This window comes from Salvelinus namaycush, chromosome 40 (assembly GCF_016432855.1).
Source record: "Salvelinus namaycush isolate Seneca chromosome 40, SaNama_1.0, whole genome shotgun sequence".
NCBI classification, from domain to species: domain Eukaryota; kingdom Metazoa; phylum Chordata; class Actinopteri; order Salmoniformes; family Salmonidae; genus Salvelinus; species Salvelinus namaycush.
Window position 1 is genome coordinate 31,275 of NC_052346.1, and position 27,663 is coordinate 58,937.

At 40.3% G+C, this 27,663-nt stretch overlaps 1 protein-coding gene across 1 annotated transcript; it reads left to right on the plus strand.

Annotated features, from left to right (window-relative positions):
• Positions 1-1,302: 1,302 nt before the first annotated feature.
• LOC120033429 (zinc finger CCCH domain-containing protein 15-like) lies at positions 1,303-26,636 on the plus strand. The gene is made up of 10 exons (XM_038979787.1): positions 1,303-1,499; positions 2,132-2,227; positions 10,914-11,019; positions 13,309-13,461; positions 13,560-13,660; positions 15,253-15,435; positions 15,767-15,913; positions 16,046-16,147; positions 18,167-18,299; positions 26,379-26,636. Exons 1-10 carry the CDS (start codon positions 1,422-1,424, stop codon positions 26,546-26,548), a joined length of 1,269 nt encoding a protein of 422 aa, XP_038835715.1. The 5' UTR covers positions 1,303-1,421; the 3' UTR covers positions 26,549-26,636.
• Positions 26,637-27,663: the final 1,027 nt, after the last annotated feature.

Consider the following 27,663-nt stretch of genomic DNA (forward strand, 5'->3'; position numbering starts at 1 on the left):
CCACTGTACACGCACCCTACCATACCATTGTCTATACACTATGCCTAGAATCTACCCTACCACGCCCAGAAATGTGCTCCTTTTATTCTCTGTTCCCAAAGCACTAGACGACCAGTTCTTATAGCCTTTAGCATACCCTCATCCTACTCCTCTGTCACATCCTGACCATAGGAAGCCTTTATTTTCTATGGTAGAGTAGGTCAGGGCGTGACTAGGGATTTAGTCTAGTTTATATTTTCTATGTGGGGTTCTAGTTTGTTTTTTCTATGTTGGTGTGTTGGTATGATTCCCAATTAGAGACAGCTGGCTATCGTTGTCTCTAATTGGGGATCATACTTAAGTAGCATTTTTCCACCTGTGTGCTATGGGATATTGTTTGGAGTAAGTGTATGTAGCACCTCTGTTGTCACTGTTTGTTTTTGCAAAGTTTCACTATTAAATATTATGTGGAACTCAACATACACTGTGCCTTGGTCCGTCTATACAAACGATCGTGGCATCCTCCTCGTTTCCTCTGGTGATGTAGAGGTTAACCCAGGCCCTGTGTGTCCCCAGGCGCTCTCATTTGTTGACTTCTGCAACCGTAAAAGCCTTGGGTTCATGCATGTTAACATCAGAAGCCTCCTCCCTAAGTTTGCTTTATTCACTGCTTTAGCACACTCCGCCAACCCTGATGTCCTAGCCGTGTCTGAATCCTGGCTTAGGAAGGCCACCAAAAATTCTGAAATTTCCATCCCCAATTACATTTCTGTCAAGACAGAACTGCTAAAAGCAGCAGAATTGCAATCTACTGTAGAGATAGCCTGCAGAGGTCTTTCATACTATCCAGGTCTATGCCCAAACAGTTCAAGCTTCTACTTTTAAATATCCATCTCCCCTGAAATAAGTCACTCACTGTTGCCTCTTGTTATAGACCCCCCTCAGCTCCCAGCTGTGCCCTGAACACCATATGTGAATTGATTGCCCCCCATCTATTGTCAGAGTTCGTACTGCTAGGTGACATAAATTGGGATATGCTTAACACCCCGGCCGTCCTACAATCTAAGCTAGATACCTCAATCCAAGATGGCGTAGCAGTGCAGACGTGTTTTTGTTCGTCCTCTAGTGTACTTTTGTACATTTCATGAATATGTACGATGTAGCCACGATTTTGACTTTGTGGCTGTGGTATAGAGTGACAACCGTTGAGGAACGAGGACGTTAAACGATGGTCAAAACTCTCCAGCACAGTAGGTGTCGGTAATGCACCATTATGTTGGATGCCAACCGCCCCCAAAAAACACCTAGGAAGAAAAAGAATTACCACTGACATCATTCAGCGTCAACTTGGTAACAAGTTGTCACGGAGTGGCCTGTTAGTACTGCATGTAGCGGTGGCTATCGTAATAGAATAATTCAAAAATATAGTTACATCATTCACTATGCCTCCGAAGAAACCAGTTCAAGCTGCCGCGGGTAGTAAAAAAACGCAAGAAAAGAAGAAAGAAAAGATCATTGAGGTGAAATCCCTTATGCGCACGAGATCCAAATTACATGGGATAATGCTAAGCTAGTTTGCTAGCTACCGGTAGCTAGCTAAGTTACAGTAACGTTCAAATGTTATTTTGTGAAGCTAGTAAGTTAGACAGATAACGTTAGATGCTAGCTAGTTATACCACGTATTGTTGAAAGCAGAACACTTTCCAACCGTTATATTTGCTAGGTACCAACCTAACGAACGTTAGCGTTCTTATGCTAACCCCTTTTTAAGAACGTGGTAGCTACTGGTAGCTAACTTGTGCTTGCATGATGTAGCTTGTTAGCTGCAGACAGTAGCTAGCAAAGGTTACAATCGTATTTATTCGAATTAATGTCAAGTGTAGCTAAGTTGTGTGATCGTCTGTCCACGGCTTGAATGAACTGCTTAGTTAGTAGTTGTAACACAGATGAAAGGTTGGCTAGCTAGTTATCATCTCTAATATTTGTCGGTAAAGTAACCCAGGCTAGTTAGTCAGCTACTATAAATCTACTTAGATAGCTAGCGCCAGAAACATTATTTTGTCGTTGAGGTTTCTAATAGGTAGCCTGCCAACTAACATTAACGTTATGTCCTTTATTAAATTGCTGGTATTCAATTTGTTTATCTATATAGGACAAGACATTTGGTTTGAAGAACAAAAAGGGTGGAAAACAACAGAAATTTATCAAGAATGTCTCTCAGCAAGTCAAGCAAGTTCCTGGTAGTAAGGTAAGATTGCGCAGCTAGGCCTACAGTCTTATTGTTTCTCAATTAATTGTCCTAATGACCACTGGCTTGACTTGTAAAGAGATGGTTGCCATTAGAACATCATCAACCTATAGCCATAATAACCCGGCTTTTGTTCATGTCTTCTCTCTAGTTAGAATGTACCCAATTCATAGACATTAATTGCTTTAGCGCCTATTGACAATAGTATCTTGTCACAGGGGGAGTTTTGTTAAGAGCCCGACGCTTGCAGTAAACATTAACACGCATCGCTTGTGGTACTGTTTTGGAAACATAAGGAACATATCCTGTATATCAGCAAAGAAAAATAAACTAAATGTTGAAAAAATACACACTTTTTATATGGTTAGTGTTCCCACACAGCCATTTCTCCATGTTACAGCGCTTGTTTATTGAAGACAGGCTTCTGTCCAAACACTTAAAAGACACACCCTCGTCCACTTACCCTCACCTTATGCCCTTGGGGAAATCCCCGTTGCCATCTTGGAGGGGTGTCCAAATGATTAGCCAAGCAAGGGAAGTTTGCAACGTAAGCCCCTCAGCCCTTGTTTTTAGTCGGCTTTGCTAGTGTACAATTATGTTCACTCCGGGGCCCGAAACTCCCCATAATTCAATTTGTGACAATTATACATCCGATAAGAAGTCTGCGAAAACTTAAACATCAATGGAGAAGTCAACATACAAGTAAGTCAAAACGAATGCAAATAAGTTAGAAATTGTGCTACTAATGCACATGACAGCACAAACACATCTCGTAAAAAGTAAATATGTTTTTGTTTGGTGATCTTTTGGAAATTGTAGAAGTAAAACATTTTCCAGCAGAAGTTCTAGCTAGGCAGTCTAACGTTAGTTAGCTAATTAATTTGCTAACTATCATACAGTAAGTGTATATTAATAATTATATATTTAATTTAAGTAGACATGCACTCATAATTGACTGTAGGGCATATAAATAACCCACACAGCCACCCACTGGTGGCTGAAAACACAATCATCGAGGGATGGAGTGACGAATTTCTGACCAAGGCTGGTCCATTTTAAAATTAATTCCTTCCTCCCTTGCCCTGCAAGTGTATACTCATCAGACGTCATGATACGTCATCAGAAGTGTTCACTTAATTTGAGGGCTGAGGGGATAGGGTGGGTCTTTTAAGTGTTTGAACCGCAACCACAGAAGTTACCGCCTGTGCTAATTAGCTATCTAGCGTGCTCCAAACATTTGTGTTTAACAAATGGAACTCAGGAGGTGTAGCTAGGTCGGATGGAGCCACCCATAGCTGTATAGATCTGTGCAACACTGCTTCAGTAATTGTATATTTTTTATTTGAATGATTCTTTCTAACTAAGTACTAAATGTTTCGAAAGCTGTATCGCAAGCAACGATTATTTACGTTTCTAAACTTCAAAACAGTCGGGATTGTAGGTCACACGAGCCAGTTGTGGGTGACGCTGAAAACTGTAAGGAGAAGGCAAAATGCTCCCTAGAGTTTTTGAGAGCTAGTCAGAACAGTGTGTTATGCCAGAATGTGGACAGCTAATGTTAAAGCAACCCGTTGGGATTTTACAACACTTAAGGTAGCTACTACTCACCTCAATGCTAAGCATTGCATTTTCTTGGGATTCAATGGACTGCTATAGCATTTGCTAGGATATCAGGCTGACGAAAAAGGCAGTTTGATAAAAAATGGGCAATATTTCAATCTTATTGATTAAACATTTATCATTTTGGGGAAATTACAGAGTACAGCGACATATTCTATCCCTGGATTGAGGTACATTTTCCTAGCCATATTCCGTGCTGTCCACGTTCTGGCATAGCTCTGTTCCAACTAGAGAAGAAATTTACATAAGTCAGGTTCTTATGGCTACATCAATCTATAGATGTTTTCTTGCTAATTTACTTTGACACATCTAGCCTAATTTTTGCCTGGATCTAGCATCTTAATGCAACCGCTTTGTCAGATTTCAATAAAGCTTTACGGAAAAAGCAAACCATGCAATAATCTGAGTACGGAGCTCAGAAACCAAAACAAGCCAAACATATACCCGCCATGTTGTGGACTCAACAGAAGTCAGAAATAGCATTACAAATATTCACTTACCTTTGATGATCTTCATCAGAATGCACTCCCAGGAATCCCAGTTCCACAATAAATGTTTGATTTGTTCGATAACGTCCATAATTTGTCCAAATACCTCCTTTTTGTTCACGTTTAGCCCAGTAATCCAAATGCTCAATACGCGATCGCTTAGTTAAGACAAAGTCAAAAAAGTCATATTACAGTTCGTAGAAACATGTCAAACGAAGTATAGAATCAATCTTTAGGGTGTTTTATCATAAATCATCAATAATGTTCCAACCGAAGAATTCCTTTGTCTTCAGAAATGCAATGGAACTCAAGCTAACTCTCACGTGAACGCGCGTGGTCAGCTCATGGCACTCTGCCAGACCACTGACTCAATCCCCTCTCATTCCCCCCTCCTTTACAGTAGATGCATCAAACAAGGTTCTGAAGACTGTTGACATCTAGTGGAAGCCTTAGGAAGTGCAATTTGGCCTCATAGAGACTGTATATTCGATAGGCAAAGAGTTGAAAAACTACAAACCTCAGATTTCCAACTGCCTGGTTGGATTTTTCTAAATTTTTCACCTGCCATATGAGTTCTGTTATACTCACAGACATCATTCAAACAGTTTTAGAAACTTCAGAGTGTTTTCTATCCAAATCTACTAAAAATATGCATATATTAGCAACTGGGACTGAGTAGCAGGCAGTTTACTCTGGGCATGCTTTTCATCCAAACGTGAAAATACTACCCCCTATCCCAAACAGGTTAATGTAATTTATTTAGGCCGTTTAAAAAAATATTTTATCAATCAATTAAAAATCTACATATCAGCCAGGATCGGAATGTCACTTTAGCGTGTTTGTGGGCATCACTTGTATCTGTGCAAGACGAGTGGGCCGTTGCTCAAGGAGAGCGAGACAGTCGGACATTGCAGAAGCAGGCCTAACATATAAAATAGGATTAAGAACAGACTAATAACTAAGTAGCCAATTCAAACATATATTGTACCCTCTAGGTAACTGTCTAGCTATTATTAGCATGTATTAATGTTTTGGTAATTTCCCTAAAAACTTTCCACTGCCTACACTCACGAATATGGCTATACAAGTTGATTTAACAAAACAAATGATTGTATTAGTTGGTATTTGGTTAAATCGTGGTGAATCGAATTATGTGAATCAAAATAATTGGAACTGCGAACTGTAATTTTAGGAAAACATATTAATTGTAGGCTTTTGGTTTAGGTGGCTTCAACTTGTTTAGTAGATACCTCCATTTTAATTGTATCATCCAATGTTGGGACATTGCATCTCTAGATGCTAGTCAGCCTGCAAAGTAAATACTTCTAAGGCAGCTAAGATAAATGACTAAACTAGAAAATGTTAATTTACTGAATTTGTGGGCTTGCTTCAGTTGAATAAAAATATTTGTAACTAGGGTTGCAAATTTTGGGGAATATTTAGAGGTGGCACTTTCCATGGGAATTAAAGGGAATATATGGGAATTAACGGAATATATGCAAATTAATATTAATACCATTTAAATGTAGATGTTTTTTGCATTGTAAATATTTACCATATAATATGGAGACATAAACCTTTTACCTTATCATAAGTAGACATAATTGCAAATTATTAAATCCTTCCAATAGAAATAAATAAATGTAGTTACGAATTTAACTTGAATTAAATTAGTTGACTCTTCACATGGGATGATTTCACTGAACAACAAAAGAGAATATTGAATGATCCCCAATGATCTATCGCATCTCCCAAAAACATTTTCAACATGCATCTGTAAAATTATAGTCTAGAAACTAAAGTTTTGGTTCTCTTCCACTCAGGCTTCCATGTCTTCTCCCTGGACCTCCTCAATGTCCACCTCTTGAACATCAGACTCTGAGGCCTCATCTTCACTGTCACTTTCTAACCTTTTTGAGGATGGCTCTTTGTCAGGCTCAAAAACGCAAATTTGCCTGGATGGCCACCAATTTTTCAACCCTTGTATTGGTCAGTCTGTTGCGTGCTTTGGTGTGTGTGTTCCCAAACAAGGACCAGTTGCTCTCTGAGGCGGCTGATGTTGGTGCGATTTGGAGGATGATGGAGGCAACAGGGGAAAGAGCCTCAGATACACAGTGCCTTCCACCAGGTGGCTGATGAGATATGTTGGCACGACTGCAAAAAATGAGTAAAAAAACAAACAAATACAATTCCATGTACAGATAAATAGTTTAGCAGTTAGATTAAACAACTCCTTTGTAAGATAAATGTTTTAAAATGAAACATGTATGGAAACAGGTGAATTAACACTCCTCAGTTAGCAGGCTCAAGCAAGCTAAAACCCACATAGTTTTTGCTACCAACTATCAGAAATTGTTAACAAGTTAGAAATGAATTAAACACACTTTTCTGTAGGCTATTATTTACTAGTTAACAAAAATCATGTTTGTCATATAAAATATATTCACCCCACCCAGTATTGCAATCAAAACTTTACCAGAAGGCATGAAGTCCTTGGCTCAGACAGTGTAGTACTGTGAGAATCAGCTGCACATGTGCATGCAGAGGATTGCAATTCCATTAAATTGGGGATAGTTTAACCCAAATATGCCATAAGACCTAGTATTGCCTTATGTATATCCCACAAAAAAAGTTCACTGTTATGAGCTAACTTCCCATGGAAAATTTCCAGAAAAATTCTGGAAATTTACTGGAAAGTTTCCAAACCTTTGCAACCATATTTGTAACCTACCATAGCCATTTGATATATTGAATGAGATCATTATTTCAAGAGGTAAAACCTATTTGGTTGTAATGTTGCAATGTTATACATCAGAGGTGGTCAAATCAAATGTTATTGGTCACATACACGTGTTTAGCAGATGTCATTGCGGGTGTAGCGAAATGCTTGTTTCTCTAACTCCAACAGTGCAGTAATATCTAACTTTCACAACAATACACACATCTAAGTAAAGGAATGGAATTAAGAATATACACTGCTCAAAAAAATAAAGGGAACACTTAAACAACACAATGTAACTCCAAGTCAATCACACTTCTGTGAAATCAAACTGTCCACTTAGGAAGCAACACTGATTGACAATACATTTCACATGCTGTTGTGCAAATGGAATAGACAACAGGTGGAAATTATAGACAATTAGCAAGACACCCCCAATAAAGGAGTGGTTCTGCAGGTGGTGACCACAGACCACTTCTCAGTTCCTATGCTTCCTGGCTGATGTTTTCGTCACTTTTGAATGCTGGCGGTGCTTTCACTCTAGTGGAAGCATGAGACGGAGACTACAACCCATACAAGTGGCTCAGGTAGTGCAGCTCATCCAGGATGGAACATCAATGCGAGCTGTGGCAAGAAGGTTTGCTGTGTCTGTCAGCGTAGTGTCCAGAGCATGGAGGCGCTACCAGGAGACAGGCCAGTACATCAGGAGATGTGGAGGAGGCCGTAGGAGGGCAACAACCCAGCAGCAGGACCGCTACCTCTGCCTTTGTGCAAGGAGGAGCGGGAGGAGCACTGCCAGAGCCCTGCAAAATGACCTCCAGCAGGCCACAAATGTGCATGTGTCTGCTCAAACGGTCAGAAACAGACTCCATGAGGGTGGTATGAGGGCCCGACGTCCACAGGTGGGGGTTGTGCTTACAGCCCAACACCGTGCAGGACGTTTGGCAAAATTTCCCACTGGCGCCCTGTGCTCTTCACAGATGAAAGTAGGTTCACACTGAGCACGTGACAGAGTCTGGAGACGCCGTGGAGAACGTTCTGCTGCCTGCAACATCCTCCAGCATGACCGGTTTGGCGGTGGGTCAGTCATGGTGTGGGGTGGCATTTCTTTGGGGGGCCGCACAGCCCTCCATGTGCTCGCCAGAGGTAGCCTGACTGCCATTAGGTACCGAGATGAGATCCTCAGACCCCTTGTGAGACCATATGCTGGTGTGGTTGGCCCTGGGTTCCTCCTAATGCTAGACCTCATGTGGCTGGAGTGTGTCAGCAGTTCCTGCAAGAGGAAGGCATTGATGCTATGGACTGGCCCGCCCGTTCCCCAGACCTGAATCCAATTGAGCACATATGGGACATCATGTCTCGCTCCATCCACCAACGCCACGTTGCACCACAGACTGTCCAGGAGTTGGCGGATGCTTTAGTCCAGGTCTGGGAGGAGATGCCTCAGGAGACCATCCGCCACCTCATCAGGAGCATGCCCAGGCGTTGTAGGGAGGTCATACAGGCACGTGGAGGCCACACACACTACTGAGCCTCATTTTGACTTGTTTTAAGGACATTACATCAAAGTTGGATCAGCCTGTAGTGTGGTTTTCCACTTTAATTTTGAGTGTGACTCCAAATCCAGACCTCTATGGGTTGATAAATTTGATTTCCATTTATAATTTTTGTGTGATTTTGTTGTCAGCACATTCAACTATGTAAAGAAAAAAGTATTTAATAAGAATATTTCATTCATTCAGATCTAGGATGTGTTATTTTAGTGTTCCCTTTATTTTTTTGAGCAGTGTATAAATATTCGGACGAGCAATGTCAGCCCTACATAGACTAGGATACAGTACAATAGAGTACAGTATATACATATGAGATGGGTAATGCAAAATATGTAAACCATTAAAGTGGCCAGTGATTTCAAGTCTGTATATAGGGCAGCAGCCTCTAATGTGCTAGTGATTGCTATTTAACAGTCTGATGGACTTGAGATAGAAGCTGTTTTTCAGTCTCTTGGAAGTGCTTCTCCTTCCAATAGGGCGCTTCCCCTTTAATTACCAATTAAATAGCCAGCCTCAGCTGCACAAAAGTGAGGTTGTGATGGAGACGTGAACAAGGATGTGTTCAACCCTCAGTTCCGAAGCTTCTCGCTTCCGTTTTGTTGTATTTAAGTGTGCTTTGTAGCCTAATTGCAAGTGTTCTTCGTGGCCTTTCTCCGCTGGAGATCTGTTGGCGGATCGGATTGTATGTCTGACCAACTGACTACAATCTTTTTGTATACGGTATTTCATTTGTTTTGGTGTGACGTATACCGTGATGAATTATGTGGTTAGTTGTAGTTGAGGACTTATTAAGATTTGATACGCTTTATGGTTGTGTGGTAAAATAAGTGTTATTTTGATTGTATGATTGATACTGGGTTTACGCTACACTTGTATGAACGAACAAACATTGCGTGACTAAGGTCACTTGAGTTCCTTGAACTCCTTTACCGGGCAGAACTCTATTAGGCCCGAGGTACAGGACTTTTCTGGAGGCACCAGAGCTCATTATTTGTTATATTATTATGTGTGTGTGATCATTTGTTGGTAATACAACCCACGCAAAATAATAGTTGTTTTGAAGTTATTTCCAATGTTTTAAGGGTTTATGAAAATTGTATGTCCATCCTGACTTTTACATGAGTCCTTTGTATTGGTGTATTGTATTGGTGTAGGCTTACCATGGAATCGGTACATCAAAAATCTTTTCCCAACTATTTCGCAATCTGTATGGCACAGTTGTCAACATCCTGGTCCTCAAATGAAACTGGTATACTTTCGTATTGATGCTATTTTTATTCCTCCGCCAGCATTTTAAAAAGTCGGTTTGGTAATACTTTCCTGTGGATATTTTGTCAAAAATGTCCAATGGCATAGGACCAACAAAGTGGACAATTGGCAGAGTAAGTCCAAATGACAGTTCATTCAACATTCTGGCCACACAAGGCAAAACAAGGCACTGTTACGAGAATTTTGTTCTCAGTTGTTCATAATACCCAATTGAATTAATTACTCAGCCTGAAACCCAGAATTTGTAAGAAACTGGTTGAAATGAATCAGACGGAGGCCCCGCCACAATAGTCAGAAAATGTATTTACGAGAGTGCTCTGCCAATCATTACATGTACATTGGTTTATTTACCTCATTTCGTCATAAATGTCCCTCTAATACAATGACAATATAGTTCACAAGTCCTTCTCATACATTGCCTGCCACCTGTTATACAATCTACTACAAGCCTAAGGTTTCTCCCCTGCCTAGGTGGGGAGACTTCCTTCTCTGTTATCCGTTTCACAGTGGTCAGTTCCATAGTGGTCACAAGTTGTCTGCCACAGTTCCTTGCCTACTAACAGTCCCTCTTTCTTATGGACAAACATTCTTCATCAGACAGGATATAATTCTGTTATATTTCTAGTTAAATGTATACATTATTTAGTCAGTATTCATAAAAATCCCATAACAGGCACCTTCTGGAAAATGTAAATGTTTGTAAAGCTGACCTAATCAAATCAGTTTGTCATGTGCGCCGAATACAACAGGTGTAGACATTACAGTGAAATGCTTATTTACAGGCCCTAACCAACAGTGCAATTTTTAAGTAAAAATAGGTATTAGGTGAACAATAGATAAGTAAATAAATAAAAAAACAACAGTGAAAAATAACAGTAGTGAGGCTATATACAGTAGCTAGGCTATATACAGGCACCGGTTAGTCGGGCTAATTGAGGTAAGTTTAAGCTATAAGCTATAGCTTGCTATTAGGTCAGGAGACCGGCAAACCTGGTTCCTGTTGTGGACTTGTGACTAACTAGATCCTGTTTTCCTAGGTTGCTGCTGAAGGGGACAAGAACAGAAAGGGTGACAAGAAGAAAGAGTTAGATGAGCTGAACGAGCTTTTCAAGCCAGTGGTGGCTGCTCAGAAGGTCGCTAAAGGTGAGGATGGAAATGTTGTCTATATTCAGCTACAAAGTTTCCCCTGGTACATATATTCTGAAAAATGCTCTGGTTAATATAAAAGGACATTTTGCAACCTTACCCTATTGAATGCTTAGCAAACTCCTATTGTCAGGCTTAATCACTGATTAGGCCTATGTGGACTACCCACTACTGTTTGTCAAGAATTAGAACAGGGCAAAGGTGCAAAAAGTTATTATGATATAAACTGAGCAATTTCAGACAATCTTTGTGCACCACGCAAACTACTGTGTTTATCCTCAATCTAGAAAAGCCATCAAGTGTGCATAGAGTTGCATCATTGAGGTTTTGTGTCGGAGATACTAACATATTTTATTTTAAGTTCTTATTTACAATGACGGATGTTACAATTCTAAATGATTCATTCCATTAGTGGATAGTTGTCTCTGGAGGGTTATATCAGGTTTCAATTAACACAATTTGCAATGTTTGCTCTAAGTTGTCTCAAAAGAAAAGTTTATTGCAATGCATCAAATTACAAGATTAACACTAACATGTAAAAGCATTTGTAACACCTTTAACAAATTAGATGTTTACTGTTATGTTAATGAAGTTCTTACAGATTGTATGGCATGTTTGTAATGAATGTTAATGTTTATGTTGTACAGTACCAGTCAAAAGTTTGGACACACCTTCTCATTCAAGGGTTTTTCTTTATTTTGACTAGTTTCTAAGTTGTAGAATAATAGTGAAGACATCAAAACTATGAAATAACACATGGAATCATGTAGTAACTAAAAAAGTGTTAAACAAATCAGAATATATTTTAGATTCTTCAAAGTAGCCACCCTTTGCCCTGATGACAGCTATGTACCCTCTTTGCATTCTCTCAATCACCTTCATGTCACATGGAATGCATTTCAATTAACAGGTGTGCCTTGGTAATAGTTAATTTGTGGAATTTCTTTTCTCCGTAATGCATTTGTGGAAATCAGTTGTGTTGTGACATGTTAGGGGTGGTATACAGAATATAGCCCTATTTGGTAAAAGACCAAGTCCATATTATGGTGTGAACAGCTTAAATAAGAACTTTGAAAGGTTCTTCAAGTGCAGTCGCAGAAACCATCAAACGCTATGATGAAACTGGCTCTCATGAGGACCGCCACAGGAAAGGAAGCACCAGAGTTACCTCTGCTACAGAGGATAAGTTCATCAAATTTACCAGCCTCAGAAATTGCAGCCCAAATAAATGCTTGAGTTCAAGTAACAGACACATCTCAACATCAACTGTTCAGGGGAGGCTGTGTGAATCAGTAATTCATGGTCGAATTTCTGCAAACCACTACTAAAGGACACCAATAAGAAGAAAAGACTTGCTTTAGCCAAGAAACACAAGCAATGGACATTAGACCAGTGGAAATCTGTCCTTTGGTCTGATGAGTCAAAATGTGAGATTCTTGGTTCCAACCGCATTGTCTTTATCAGATGCAGAGTAGTTGAACGGATGATTTCCGCATGTGTGGTTCCCACTGAAGTGTGGAGGTGGTGGTGTGGGGATGCTTTGCTGGTGACACTGTCGGTGATTTATTTATAATTCAAGGCACACTTAACCAGCATGGCTACCACAGCATTCTGCAGCGATACGGCATCCCGTCTGGTTTGGGCTTAGTCCCACTATCATTTGTTTTTCAACAGGACAATGACCCAACACATCTCCAGGTTGTTTAAGGGTTATTTGACCAAGAAGGAGAGTGATGGAGTGCTGCATCAGATCTGGCCTCCCAATAACCCAACCTCAACCCAATTGAGATGGTTTGGGATGAGTTGGACCGCAGAGTGAAGGAAAAGCAGCCAACAAGTGCTCAGCATATGTGGGAACTCCTTCAAGACGTTTGGAAAAGCATTTGAGGTGAAGCTGGTTGAGGGAATGTTGAGTGCAAAGCTGTCATGAAGGCAAAGGGTGGCTACTTTGAAGAATCTAAAATATATTTTGATTTGATTTAACCCATGATTCCATGTGTTATTTCATAGTTTTGATTTATTTTCTATTATTCTAAAATGTAGAAAATAAAGAAACCCTTGAATGAGTAGGTGTCCAAACTTTTGACTGGTACTGTACATAATTTAAATCATTACCCAATATTGTTACCCTGTGTTGGGTTACAATAACAAAAGAGAATAATTTTTTCTTAATGTGTAGTTATTCTATTAAATCCACCTAACTGGCAAGTGGCAGGAAAGACCCTGAGGTAATGAGCGCAAGAAGAAACATTCAGTACTTATTATATTTTCCTCTTAATTCTGCAGGGGTGGACCCAAAGTCAGTTCTCTGTGCCTTCTTCAAGCAAGGCCAATGCACCAAAGGAGACAAGTGCAAGTTCTCCCACGATTTGACACTCGAGAGGAAGTGTGAAAAACGGAGCCTCTACGTCGACAAGAGAGATGACGAGCTTGAGAAAGGTTAGTGTCTTCTAACCATTAGTGTTGTCAGCAGTGAAGAGACAGCTGATATCTCTGCTGGGTTTTGTAGAGCTGACTATTTATCCTGTTTTGTATAGACACCATGGATAATTGGGATGAGAAGAAGTTGGAGGAGGTTGTGAACCAGAAGCACGGAGAAGCTGAAAAGAAAAAAGCTCAAAGCTCAAAAACTCAAATTGTATGTTTTGGCACATCCCTCTAAGAGCTAAGATTCATCACTACTATACAGTGCATTCGGAAAATGTTCAGACCCCTTCCCTTTTTCCACATTTTGTTACAGCCTTATTCTAAAATGGATTAAATTTAAAAAATCTTCATCAATCTACACTCAATACCCCATAATAACAAAGCAAAAACAGGTTTTTCAATTTTACATAAGTATTCAGACCCCTTGCTGTGAGACTCAATTGAGCTCGGGTGCATCCTGTTTCCATTGATCATCCTTAAAATGATTCTACAACTTGGAGTCCACCTGTGAAAAAAAATATTGATTGGACATGAAAGGCACACACCTGTCTATATAATGTCCCACAGTTGACAGTGCATGTCGGATCAAAAACCAAGCCATGAGGACGAAGGAATTGTCCGTAGACTTCAGAGACAGGATTGTGTCGGCACAGATCTGGGGAAGGGTACCAAAACATTTCTGCAGCATTGAATGTCCCCAAGAACACAGCGGCCTCCATCATTCTTACATGGAAGAAGTTTGGAACCACCAAGACTCTTCCTAGAGCTGGCTGCCCGGGCCAAACTAAGCAATTGGGCGAGAAGGGCCTTGGTCAAGGTGACCAAGAACCTGATGGTCTCTCTGACAGAGCACCAGAGTTCCTCTGTGGAGATGGGACAACCATCTCTGCATCACTCCACCAATCAGGCCTTTTATTGTAGAGAGGCCAGACGGAAGCCACTCCTCAGTAAAAGGCACATGGCAGTCCGCTTGTAGTTTGCCAAAAGACACTAAAGGAAAGACACTAAAAACACGATTTCCCTGGTCTGATGAAGTTTGAACTCTTTGGCCTGAATGCCAAGTGTCACATCTGGAGTAAATCTGGCAGCATCCCTACGATGAAACATGGTGGTGGCAGCATCATGCTGTCGGGATCTTTTTCAGCGGCAGGGACTGGGAGACTAGTCAGGATCGAGGGAAAGATGAACGGAGCAAAGTACAGAGATCCTTGATGAAAACCTGCTCCAGAGCACGCAGGACCTCAGACTGGGGTGAAGGTTCACCTTCCAACAGGACACTGACCCTAAGCACACAGCCAAGACGAGTGGCTTCGGGACACGTCTCAATGTCCTTGAGTGGCCCAGGCAGAGTCCTGATTTGAACTCGATCGAACATCTCTGGAGAGACCTAAAGATATGTGTGGCGACGCTCCCCATCCAACCTGACACAGCTTTGATGATCTGCAGAGAAGAATAGGAGAAATTCAGACGTGCCAAGCTTGTAGCGTCATACCCAATAAGACTAGGCTGTAATCGCTGTCGAAGGTGCTTCAACAAAGTACTGAGTAAAGGGTCTTAATACTTATGGAAATGTAATATTTCAGTTTATTTTCCATCAGTTTGCAAAAATGTCTAAATCTCTTTTTGCTTTGTAATTATTGGGTATTGTGTGTAAATTGAGTGTGGAAAACGATTGAATCTATTTTAGAATAAGGCTGTAAAGTAACAATGTGGGAAAAGTCAAGGGGTCTAAATACTTTCCAAATGCACTGTATATTAGGATACATTGACTTTAGACTGACTTCTGCTTTTATCGTCATGTAGGTTTGCAAGCATTTCCTTGATGCCATTGAAAACAACAAATATGGTTGGTTTTGGGTATGTCCTAGTGGAGCTGACACTTGTATGTACCGCCATGCATTGCCTGCTGGGTTTGTGCTAAAGAAAGACAAGAAGAAGGATGAAAAGGAAGATGAAATCTCAATGGAAGAGTTGATAGAGAATGAGGTAGATATGAACACTTTTTCACGAAAATACAAGTTCCTACTTGAGATATTTCAGTTGTTGTTGTTAGTATTACAGTTAAAGCCACAATGTTTGTTTCAATCGGCAGCCTCGCTACTTTATCCACTCTGAAATGCATAAAGAGCTATGGATGCCAGGACTGGCTGTTAACTCTGTTAAAGTTTGCGATCACTCTGTGACCAACATACTTTTTTTTTTTTTTATCTAACTTGGGACTTATTCAATAACGTAGTGCTGAGATTGAGATCCTGTGAAGTTTCCGTGGACTTTTACTGTTTAAGAAATGTTACCAAACAATTACTTTGTCTATCAGCGATCTGCCCTCGGACCAAATGTCACCCGAATAACTCTGGAGACCTTCTTGGCCTGGAAAAAGAGGAAAAGGCAAGAGAAAGTGGCCAAGGCAGAGCAAGACATAGAGAAAAAGAAAGCTGATTTCAAAGCTGGCAGGTCCTTTGGGGTGAGCTTTGATTTTGTTTTCTACCAGAGGATGTCGCCAAAGCTCGAAATAATCATTTATTTTGATTGCAGTATCACATCTTACAGATAAGTTGAAAACATTTTAATACTAACACGAATTGTTGTTGTGTAGGTTAGCGGCCGTCAAGTATTTGAGTTTTGCCCTGATCTGGCTGATGATGACGATGAGGAGGCTGATGACATAAAATATGTTGAGGACGATGATGACTTTGAGGTAAGCCTGATAAAGCATATTTTTCAATAGGCATGTATCTCTGGGGATACTCAGGAAATCTTTACTGAAGTAACTTGAGGACGTGTTGGCGCTACACCAGATTTCATTATCATGAAGTGATACATATGTATAACATTGATACTAGAGGTTGAACGATTATGATTTTTCAACACCGATACCGATTTATTGGAGGACCAAAAAAAGCCAATACCGATTTAATCTGACAATAAAAAAAAAAAAATGTATTTATTTATTTGTAATAATGACAATTACAACAATACAGAATGAACACTTATTTTAACTTAATATAATACATCAATAAAATAAATTTTGCCTCAAATAAATAATGAAATATGTTAAATTTGGTTTAAATAATGCAAAAACAAAGTGTTGGAGAAGAAAGTAAAAGTGCAATATGTGCCATGTAAAAAAGCTAACGTTTAAGTTCCTTGCTCAGAACATGAGAACATATGAAAGCTGGTGGTTCCTTTTAACATGAGTCTTCAATATTCCCTGGTAAGAAGTTTTAGGTTGTAGTTATTATAGGACTATTTCTCTCTACCATTTGTATTTCATAGTGTAACAGTATAGCTTCCGTCCCTCTCCTCGCCCTACCTGGGCTCGAACCAGGAACACATCGACAATAGCCACCCTCGAAGCATCGTTACGCATCGCTCCACAGAGCAAGGGGAACAACTACTTCAAGGTCTCAGAGCGAGTGACGTCACCGATTTAAACGCTATTAGTGCGCACCCCGCTAACTAGCTAGCCATTTCACATCGGTCACACCAGCCTAATCTCTGGAGTTGATAGGCTTGAAGTCATAAACAGCTCAATGCTTGAAGCACATTGAAGAACTGCTGGCAAACGCACGAAAGTGCTGTTTGAATGAATGCTTACAAGCCTGCTGCTGCCTACCACCACTCAGTTAGACTGCTCTATCAAATCCTAAACTTAATTATAACATAATAACACACAGAAATACGTGCCTTAGGTCATTTATATGGTCAAATACGGAAACTATAATTTCGAAAACGAAACGTTTATTCTTTCAGTGAAATACGGAACCGTTCTGTATTTTACCTAACGGATGGCATCCCTAAGTCCTAAATATTGCTGTTACATTGTACAACCTTCAATGTTATGTCATAATTATGTACAATTCTGGCAAATTAATTACGGTCTTCGTTAGATATAAATGGTCTACACACAGTTCGCAACGAGCCAGGCGGCCCAAACTGCTGCATATATCCTGACTGCTTGCACGGAACGCAAGAGAAGTGACACAATTTCTCTAGTTAAAATAAATTAATGTTAGCAGGCAATATTAACTAAATATGCAGGTTTAAAAATATATACTTGTATTGATTTTAAAGGAAAGCATTGATGTTTATGGTTAGGTACACACTGGTGCAACGACAGTGCTTTTTTAGCGAATGCGCTTGTTAAATCATCACCCGTTTGGCGAAGTAGGCTGTGATTCGATGAGAAATTAACAGGCACCGCATCGATTATATGCAACGCAGGACATGCTAGATAAACTAGTAATATCATCAACCATGTGTAGTTAACTAGTGATTATGTTAAGATTGATTGTTTTTGATCAGATAAGTTTAATGCTAGTTAGCAACTTACCTTGGCTTCTTGCTGCACTCGCGTAACAGGTAGTCAGCCTGCCATGCAGGCTCCTCGTGGAGTGCAATGTAAGGCAGGTGGTTAGAGCGTTGGACTAGTAACCGGAAGGTTGCAAGATCAAATCCCCGAGCTGACAAGGTAAAAATCTGTCGTTCTGCCCCTGAACAAGGCAGCTAACCCACCGTTCCTAGGCCGTCATTGAAAATAAGAATGTGTTCTTAATTGACTTGCCTTGTTAAATAAAGGTAAAAAAAAATATATAATAATTATCGGCCACAATCAGTGTCCAAAAATGCCGATTTACCGATTTGTTATGAAAACTTGAAATCGGCCCTAATTTAATCGGCCATTCAGACCTCTGATACTGGTTATTCCTCCCCACAGGTTGAAGATGTTCAGGAGTTCCAGGACATTGATCTAGCCAGGTTTGTTCCAAAGGAAGTTGATAACACCGGGATAACTGTTGCTGCAGTTGACAGATTCACAGCCAAATCGAAGCCAACAAAGGAAATTAATGGTGAGTGTTTGAAATTATTCTGCCAATAAAATGAATGGAAGCCACATTATCCTTGATCTCTATTTTTTTAAAGCATTTATCTTTCTATCCCAAATGTGTTTTCCATAACATGTACAGTACTGCGCAAAAGTTTTAGGCAGGTGTGAAAAAATGCTTTAAAGTAAGAATGCTTTCAAAAATAGACATGTTAATAGATTATATTTATCAATTACATTACGTTAATATTTGGTGTGACCACCCTTTGCCTTAACAGTATAAATTTTTCTGGGTTCACTCTCACACAGTTTTTGAAGGAACTCGGCAGGTAGGTTGGCCCAAACATCTTGGAACTAACCACAGTTCTTCTGTGGATTTAGGCAGCCTCCGGTGCTTCTCGCTCTCCATGTAATCCCAGACAGACTCGATGATGTCGATCTGGGCTCTGTGGGGGCCATAATATCACTTCCAGGACTCTTTGTTCTTCTTTCGTTGTATGTTTGGGATCGTTGTCATGCTGCAGAATAAATTTGGGGCCAATCGGATGCCTCCCTGATGGTATTGCATGATGGATAAGTATCTGCCTGTACTTCTCAGCATTGAGGAGACCATTCATTCTGACCAAATCCCCTACTCCATTTGCAGAAATGAAGCCCCAAACTTGCAAGACACTCATTCGTGTACCACTCCTCAGCCCTTCGGCGAACAAACTGCCTTCTGCTACAGCCAAATATTTCAAATTTTGACTCATCAGTCCAGAGCACCTGCTGCCATTTTTCTGCACCCCAGTTCCTGTGTTTTCAGGAATATTTGAGTCGCTTGGCCTTGTTTCCACGTCGGGGGAATGGCTTTTGTCCGCAGGTCTTCCATGAAGGCTGCATGTCTTTCATGAAGGCCGCTTCTGACCAGACTTCTCGGGACAATAGATGGGTGTACCTGGGTCCCACTGTTTTCTGCAAGTTCTGAGCTGATGGCACTGCTGGTGCCAAGTGAAGTAAGCATGATGTGTCTTTCATCTGCTGCAGTACGGTTCCTTGGCCGACCACTGCGTCTACAGTCGTGGGCAAAAGTTTTGAGAATGACACAAATATTAATTTCCATAAAGTTTGCTGCTTCAGTGTCTTTAGATATTTTTGTCAGATGTTACTATGGAATACTGAAGTATAATTACAAGCATTTCGTAAGTGTCAAAGGCTTTTATTGACAATTACATGAAGTTGATGCAAAGAGTCAATATTTGCCGTGTTGACCCTTTTTCAAGACCTTTGCAATCCGCCCTGGCATGCTGTCAATTAACTTCTGGGCCACATCCTGACTGATGGCAGCCCATTCTTACATAATCAATGCTTGGAGTTTGTCAGAATTTGTGGGTTTTTGTTTGTCCACCAGCCTCTTGACCACAAGTTCTGGGGAGTTTCCTGGCCATGGACCCAAAATATGTTTTGTTCCCCGAGCCACTTAGTTGTCACTTTTGCCTTATGGCAAGGTGCTCCATCATGCTGGAAAATGCATTGTTCGTCACCAAACTGTTCCTGGATGGTTGGGAGAAGTTGCTCTCTGAGGATGTGTTGGTACCATTCATTATTCATGGCTGTGTTCTTAGGCAAAATTGTGAGAGAGCCTATTCCCTTGGCTGAGAAGCAACCACACACATGAATGGTCTCCGGATGCTTTACTGTTGGCATGACACAGGACTGATGGTAGCGCTCACCTTGTCTTCTCCGGACAAGCTTTTTTTCCGGATGCCCCAAACAATCGGAAAGGGGATTCATCAGAGAAAATGACTTTACCCCAGTCCTCAGCAGTCCGATCCCTGTACCTTTTGCAGAATATTAGTCTGTCCCTGATGTTTTTCCTGGAGAGAAGTGGCTTCTTTGCTGCCCTTCTTGACACCAGGCCATCCTCCAAAAGTCTTCGCCTCACTGTGCGTGCAGATGCACTCACACCTGCCTGCTGCCATTCCTGAGCAAGCTCTGTACTGGTCGTTCCCCTGAATCAACTTTAGGAGACGGTCCTGGTGCTTGCTGGGCGCCCTGAAGCCTTCTTCACAACAGTTGAACCGCTCTCCTTGAAGTTCTTGATGATCCGATAAATGGTTGATTTAGGTGCAATCTTACTGGCAGCAATATCCTTGCCTGTGAAGCCCTTTTTTTTGCAAAGCAATGATGACGGCACGTGTTTCCTTGCGGGTAACCATGGTTGACAGAGGAAGAACAATGATTCCAAGCACCACCCTCCTTTTGAAGCTTCCAGTCTGTTTGAGCTCAATCAACATGACAGAGTGATCTCCAGCCTTGTTCTCGTCAACACTCACACCTGTGTTAACGAGAGAATCACTGATATGATGTCAGCTGGTCCTTTTGTGGCAGGGCTGAAATGCAGTGGAAATATTTTTTGGGGATTCAGTTCATTTGCATGGCAAAGTGGGACTTTGCAATTCATCTGATCACTCTTCATAACATTCTGGAGTATATGCAAATTGCCATCATACAAAATGAGGCAGCAGACTTTGTGAAAATTAATATTTGTGTCATTCTCAAGACTTTCTGCCAAGACTGTACAGTCCTCAACGTTGCCCTTTTCTTTGTGCTTCTTCAAAAGAGCTTGGACAGCACGTCTGGAAATCCCTGTCTGCCTTGACAATTCTGCCTGGGAGTGACCTTGCTGATGCAGTATAACCACCCTGTGTCTTGTTGCTGTGCTCAGTCTTGCCATGGTGTATGACATTTGACAGTGAACTGTCTTCACCAACCTCACCTTGTAGCTGAGTTTGGCTGTTCCTCACCCAGTTTTATTCCACCTACACAGCTGTTTAAGTTAATGACCGTTTCAACCTACATATTGAATTGATGATCATTGGCACCTGTTTGGTATAATTGTTTAATCATACACCTGATTATATGCCTACAAAATCCCTGACTTTGTGCAAGCGTACCTACAAGAATTGATGCTGTTTTGAAGTAAAGGGGTGGTCACACCTAATATGGATTTGATTAAGATATTTCTTCTGTTCACTCACTTTGCATTTAGTTAATTGATAAATATAATCTAGTAACATGTCTATTTTTCAAAGCATTCTTACTTTAAAGCATTTTTTTCACACCTGCCTAAAACTTTTGCACAGTACTGTATGACTTTAAACCTCTTTCTATCATACAATTTGCCCCTTTTAAGGCTGAGGGCTATCTGAGATTCACTTGTTTCTGTAAAAAGCCGGTAAACTCTCAAATTCGTAGACAGACCTAATGATACAACTACTGACCATCCATGAGATCAAAATTATAGTTTAAGGGACAATCTGTAGTTGGTACATCTACTTTCAGACTTATAAATGAATGATATGTACCCGTTGACTTCTGAAGAATAATACTTATAAATGCCACATGAGCTTAGTTCAGCTGTCGTACCCCATCAGAATCCAAAATATAAGCTTGTCTTACTCCTATGTTTGTAAGCGAAGTAAAACATGGTTAAAATGGCACAAGATGTGACTGACATTTTACAGATGGGTAGAGCGTGAAGAGAGGGTGGAAGAGCAGGTTTGAAGCACTAGGCATCTTGTTATGACATGCATTATCTCAATTAGATCCACAGAATTATACCTAGGAGGAGCAGCTTCTATGAAGGAACTTTGAATGTCCTTTGAGCTAGCTTACAAGCGTGTGTGTGTACAGCGGCACCAGAACTAAAAACACGTCTCGCCTTTTTTGTAATGAATAAATCCAATGTGAAATGTAATAACTAGGCCTATAGTAATCTTTAAGTAGCATTCAAAAAGTTAATCCATTATTTTCTAGCTAATAAAAAAACGATCTTCTCACGGTTTTAACATCAGTACAGTAGCCTATACTTTGGAGGGGGAAGGGCAGGGAGCCTGCACAATGACAAATATTTTCAGCTTGTGGGACAAGAAAAAAATGCCTGGAACGTAAAATAATGTTAACCTGTCTGGCAACTCCTCCCACATTCCACTGAAAAGGCAGAGCGCGAAATTCAAAAAATATTTTTGAGAAATATTTAACTTTCACACATTAACACGTCCAATACAGCAAATGAAAGATACACATCTTGTGAATCCAGTCAACATGTCCGATTTTTAAAATGTTTTACAGCGAAAACACCACATATATTTATGTTAGCTCACCACCAAATACAAAAAAGGACAGACATTTTTCACAGCACAGGTAGCATGCACAAAGCCAACCTAACTAACCAAGAACCAACCAAACTAACCAAGAAACAACTTCATCAGATGACAGTCTTATAACATGTTATACAATAAATCTGTTTTGTTCGAAAAATGTGCATATTTGAGGCATAAATCAGTTTTACATTGCAGCTACCATCACAGCTACCGTCAGAAATAGCACCGAAGCAGCCAGAGTAATTACAGACACCAACGTCAAATACCTAAATACTCATCATAAAACATTTCTGAAAAATCGATGGTGTACAGCAAATTAAAGAAAAACATCTTGTGAATCCAGCCAATATTTCCGATTTTTTAAGTGTTTTACAGCGAAAACACAATATAGCATTATATTAGCTTACTACAATAGCCTACCACACTACCGCATTCATTCATCAAGGCACGTTAGCGATAGCAATAGGCACGTTAGCGATAGCAAATAAACCAGCAAAATATATTAATTTTCACTAACCTTCATAAACCTTCATCAGATGACAGTCCTATAACATCAGGTTATACATACACTTATGTTTTGTTCGAAAATGTGCATATTTAGAGCTGAAATCAGTGGTTATACATTGTGCTAACGTAGCATCTTTTTCCCAGAATGTGCGGATATTTTTATGACACTCAACTATTCTGACCAAATAACTATTCATAAACGTTACTAGAAAATACATGTTGTTTAGGAAATGATAGATACACTAGTTGTTAATGCAATCGCCGTGTTAGAATTCTAAAAATAACTTCATTACGACATCCAGCTTAGTTATAGCGAGAGAGTACCCAAAATCTGGGCACAAACTACTATTTCACATGTTCGACAGATATATGAAATAGCATCATAAAATGGGTCCTACTTTTGATGATCTTCCATCAGAATGTTGTACAAGGGGTCCTTTGTCCAGAACAATCGTTGTTTGGTTTTAGAATGTCCTCTTCTCCAGTCAATTAGCACGGAAAGCTAGCAAAGTAGCGCGAAGCTCTCCTTCCTGAACAAAGGCACACAACGCAACACGCCTAACATCCCGAATAAATTTCAATAATCTAATAAAACTATATTGAAAAAACATACTTTACGATGATATTGTCACATGTATCAAATAAAATCAAAGCCGGAGATATTAGTCGTCTATAACGACAGCTTTTCAGAAGGCAAAACCAGGTCCCTTCACGCGCGCTCCAGAAAACAGGAAACTGGTGACACGTCATGCCAAGAGATTTTATTCGACCCCAGATCAAGTTATACACTCCATTTCTTCTCTCACTGCCTGTCGACATCTAGTGGAAGACGTATGAAGTGCATGTATACTAATAAATATCAAGGACATTTATAGGCATGCCCTAGAACAGAGCATCGATTTCAGATTTTCCACTTCCTGTCAGGAAGTTTGCTGCAAAAGGAGTTCTGTTTTACTCACAGATATAATTCAAACGGTTTTAGAAACTAGAGTGTTTTCTATCCAATAGTAATAATAATATGCATATTGTACGAGCAAGAATTGAGTACGAGGCCGTTTAAATTGGGCACGATTTTCCCCCAAAGTGAAAACAGCGCCCTCTGTCCTCAACAGGTTAACTGATTTCCATGCTTTTTAAAATAACAGTTCTGTTCCGGAGTATGGATCACTTTTGTTCCCGGTTCCAATTCTGTTACACAATTAAATATTTCTGTTCCCTGAAGCGGTTCCAACCCGTTTTAAAACTATCATTTTGATATCATGGACGGTCAGTCCTTGCATCCATAGCTCTGTTTATGAATTTGAGTGAATTCTAGCCCCATCCCATAGCTTTTTGCTGAAATGGGCAGGGAGAATGCTTTGTTTCAACTGAGGATTTCCCCTTTAACTTCTTGTGGCTGCAGGGGCAGTATTGAGTAGCTTGGTTGAAAGGTGCACAGAGTAAACGGCCTGCTCCTCAGTCATAGTTGCTAATATATGCTTATTATTATTATTATTATATCACTCTGAAGTTTCTGAAACTGTTTGAATTATGTCTGTGAGTATAACAGAACTCATATGGCAGGCAAAAACCTGAGAAAAAATCCAAACAGGAAGTGGAAATTATTAGGCTGGTCGATTTTCAACCAAGATCCCATTGAAATCACAGCGAGATATGAATGAGTTTTCACTTCCTACGGCTTCCACTAGATGTCAACAGTCTAGAACTTTGTCTGATGCCTCTACTGTGAAGGGGGGCCGAATGAGAGAGGAATTAGTCAAGTCTGCCATGACCTGACCATGCACATTCACATAAGAGGGAGCTCTGTTCCAACGCCAATCTGAAGTCAATGTAATTCTCCGGTTGGAACGTTATTCAAGATTTATGTTAACAACATTCTAAAGATTGATTCAATACATCGTTTGACATGTTTCTACTGACTGTTACTGAACTTTTGGACATTTCGTCAGCTTTTAGGGAATGCGCTTCGTGACTTTGGAATTGTTTACCAAATGCGCTAACAAAAGTAGCTAATTGTACATAAATAACGGACATTATCGAACAAATCAAGCATTTATTGTGGACCTGGGATTCCTGGGAGTGCATTCTGATGAAGATCATCAAAGGTAAGGAAACATTTATCATGTAATTTCTGGTTTCTGTTGACTCCAACATGGCGGCTAATTTGACTATTGTTCTGAGCGCCGTCTCAGATTATTGCATGGTTATACAAGTTCTACACATGGACTTATAGATATACCTCCCCTTAATGCAACCGCTGTGTCAGATTTCAAAACAGCTTTACGGAAAAAGCAAACCATGCAATAATCTGAGGTCGGCGCTCCGAGCACAATCAAGACAAAAATATATCCGCCATATTGTGCAGTCAACAGAAGTCAGAAATAACATAAACATTCACTTACCTTTGATGATCTTCATCAGAATGCACTCCCAGGAATCCCAGTTCCACAATAAATGTTTGTTTTGATCAATAATGTCCATTTATTTCAATTCCTCCTGTTCTAGCGTTCAGTACACTTTCCAGGCAAGTCCAGCGGAAAGTACGGACAAAGTTTAAAAAGTGATGTTACGGTCTGTAAAAACATGACAAACGAAGTATTGAATCAATCTTTAGGATGTTTTTAACATAATTCTTCAATAATGTTCCAACTGGAGAATTCCATTGTCTTCAGAAGTGTGATGGAACAGTGCTCGCTCTCACATGAACGCGCATGGTCAGCGCATGTTCAGCTCATGGCAGACCTTACTCAAACCCCTCTCCTTCGGCCCCACTTCCTTGTCTGATGCTTCTACTGTGTTCTAAAGACTGTTGACATCTAGTAGAAGCCTTAGGAAGTGCAACATTACCAATATCCCACTGTATCTTCAATAGGAGCTGAGTTGAAAATCGACCAACCTCAGATTTCCCACTTCCTGGTTGGATTTTCTCTCAGGTTTTTGCCTGCCATATGAGTTCTGTTATACTCAGACATCATTTAAACAGTTTTAGAAACTTCAGTGTTTTCTATCCAAATCTACTAATAATATGCATATTCTAGCTTTTATGGCTGAGTAGCAGGCCGTTTACTCTGGGCACGCTTTTCATCCGAACGTGAAAATACTGCCCCCTACCCCAAAGAAGTTAAGCGTATAGTGTTTGTTTGAAAGCAATGTAATTGTAAACAATGGAGTAAAACAAGCTTATATTTTGGGTTCTGATGGGGTATTTTGGGTTCTGATGGGGTATAAGTTATATTCTTCAGGAATAAATGGCTATATAAAAGTATTTTTAAGTCCAAAAATGTCCATTCTAATCCCGGATGCCCCTTGAACAAAGTTGAATGACTCCCTTGCCACGTCACCTACCATTGCAATTTCATTTATGGGTCACAGCACAGATTCTGCGTATATATCTGATGCCTTTGACTGAGCAGATGTGATGTTCTGAACCTGTGCCTTGCGCCCTCTCCCAGATGACCAGCTGAACGGGGCTTGTGGAGGTGTGGAGAACGGTCACGATGGGGAAGACGAGACTCTCGACGAAAAGGAAGCCGAGCCCGTGCCTGTTGACGAGAACCTTTTCACTGGCGAGGACCTGGACGAACTGGATGAGGAACTCAACACACTGGACCTGGATGACTGACAATGATGACTTCTAGTAGAACAGTGCCTCATGGACTATGAATAAGATGACTAAAACAGATTCACAATAAAACATCCTGACGCTCACATCTTGTTACTGCTGCAGTTTCTTTTCCCCCTCAGTGGTCCTGATTGCTAAGAGAGTGAAAAGGATTTGAGAGGGGGTACATCTCGAACTGTATGGTCTTGAAACTGGTTCATGTGAAATCACCAGTTCTTTCTGGCTGTCCTGAATCCTGTATATTGATGTTGGGTTCTATCGTATGAGCATCCTCCTGACTTGCACAATCTGACATGGTATGGTCTAATAATGCAACTCCTTTCGAGCATGTACAAGGGGGAGGTGGGTTCTAGTGTAAAAACCCCTGATTGAATTAAGTACAATTCCATATTCATGCAATTATTTTACACTTTTGTAATCTGCATATATTGAGTTTTACAGAATAATGACCCATGACGTTGAGACCTTGGGGAATACATCCTGGGCCCGGTTTCCCGACAGCGATGGAATTTAGGCTTATGAGTGTTTTTAACAATGCGTCTTTCCTACAACGGCCGACAATGTAATATGGTTTCCCAAAGCACCACACAAAGAGAACGTGTGTCGTTGAGGCATGTGTCGATCTTGATAGGAGCGAAAGAAAGGCAAACGCTGCTCTCGGGTCGGTTTTTTCCATTCAAAATTTACCTTAACATTAGAATTATTCCACAATATTGACAACGGATCAGCCACTAGAAAGATCTTACCAATGGCTGCAAATATTAAAGTAGCTTACTCTAATGCTTACCCTATAATGCACTAAATCAAGAATTAGAACTTTGCACACATTAAATATTTAGGCAATTACAGACAGTAGCCTACAATAAGCAAAATAGAACTCTGTTGAATGAACATGACAAAGTATTCAGACCCCTGAACTTGTTCCACATTTTGTTAGTCTTATTCTAAAATGGATTAAGTCGTTTTTTTTACCTCAATCTACACACAATACTCCATAATGACAAAGCAACATTTTTTATTTTAGCAAATGTATTAAATAAACTTTTACATAAGTATTCAGACCCTTTACTCAGTACTTTGTTGAAGCATCTTTGGCAACGATACAGCCTTGAGCC

What these genes read in the sequence shown, in the direction of transcription:
- LOC120033429 (XM_038979787.1), top strand. Translation starts at nt 1,422, where the DNA reads ATGCCTCCGAAGAAACCAGTTCAAGCTGCCGCGGGTAGTAAAAAAACG. An exon ending in AGCAAGTTCCTGGTAGTAAG is followed by an intron (nt 2,228 to 10,913) that starts GTAAGATTGCGC and finishes CTGTTTTCCTAG; the next exon opens with GTTGCTGCTGAAGGGGACAA. An exon ending in AAGAGTTGATAGAGAATGAG is followed by an intron (nt 15,436 to 15,766) that starts GTAGATATGAAC and finishes TTTGTCTATCAG; the next exon opens with CGATCTGCCCTCGGACCAAA.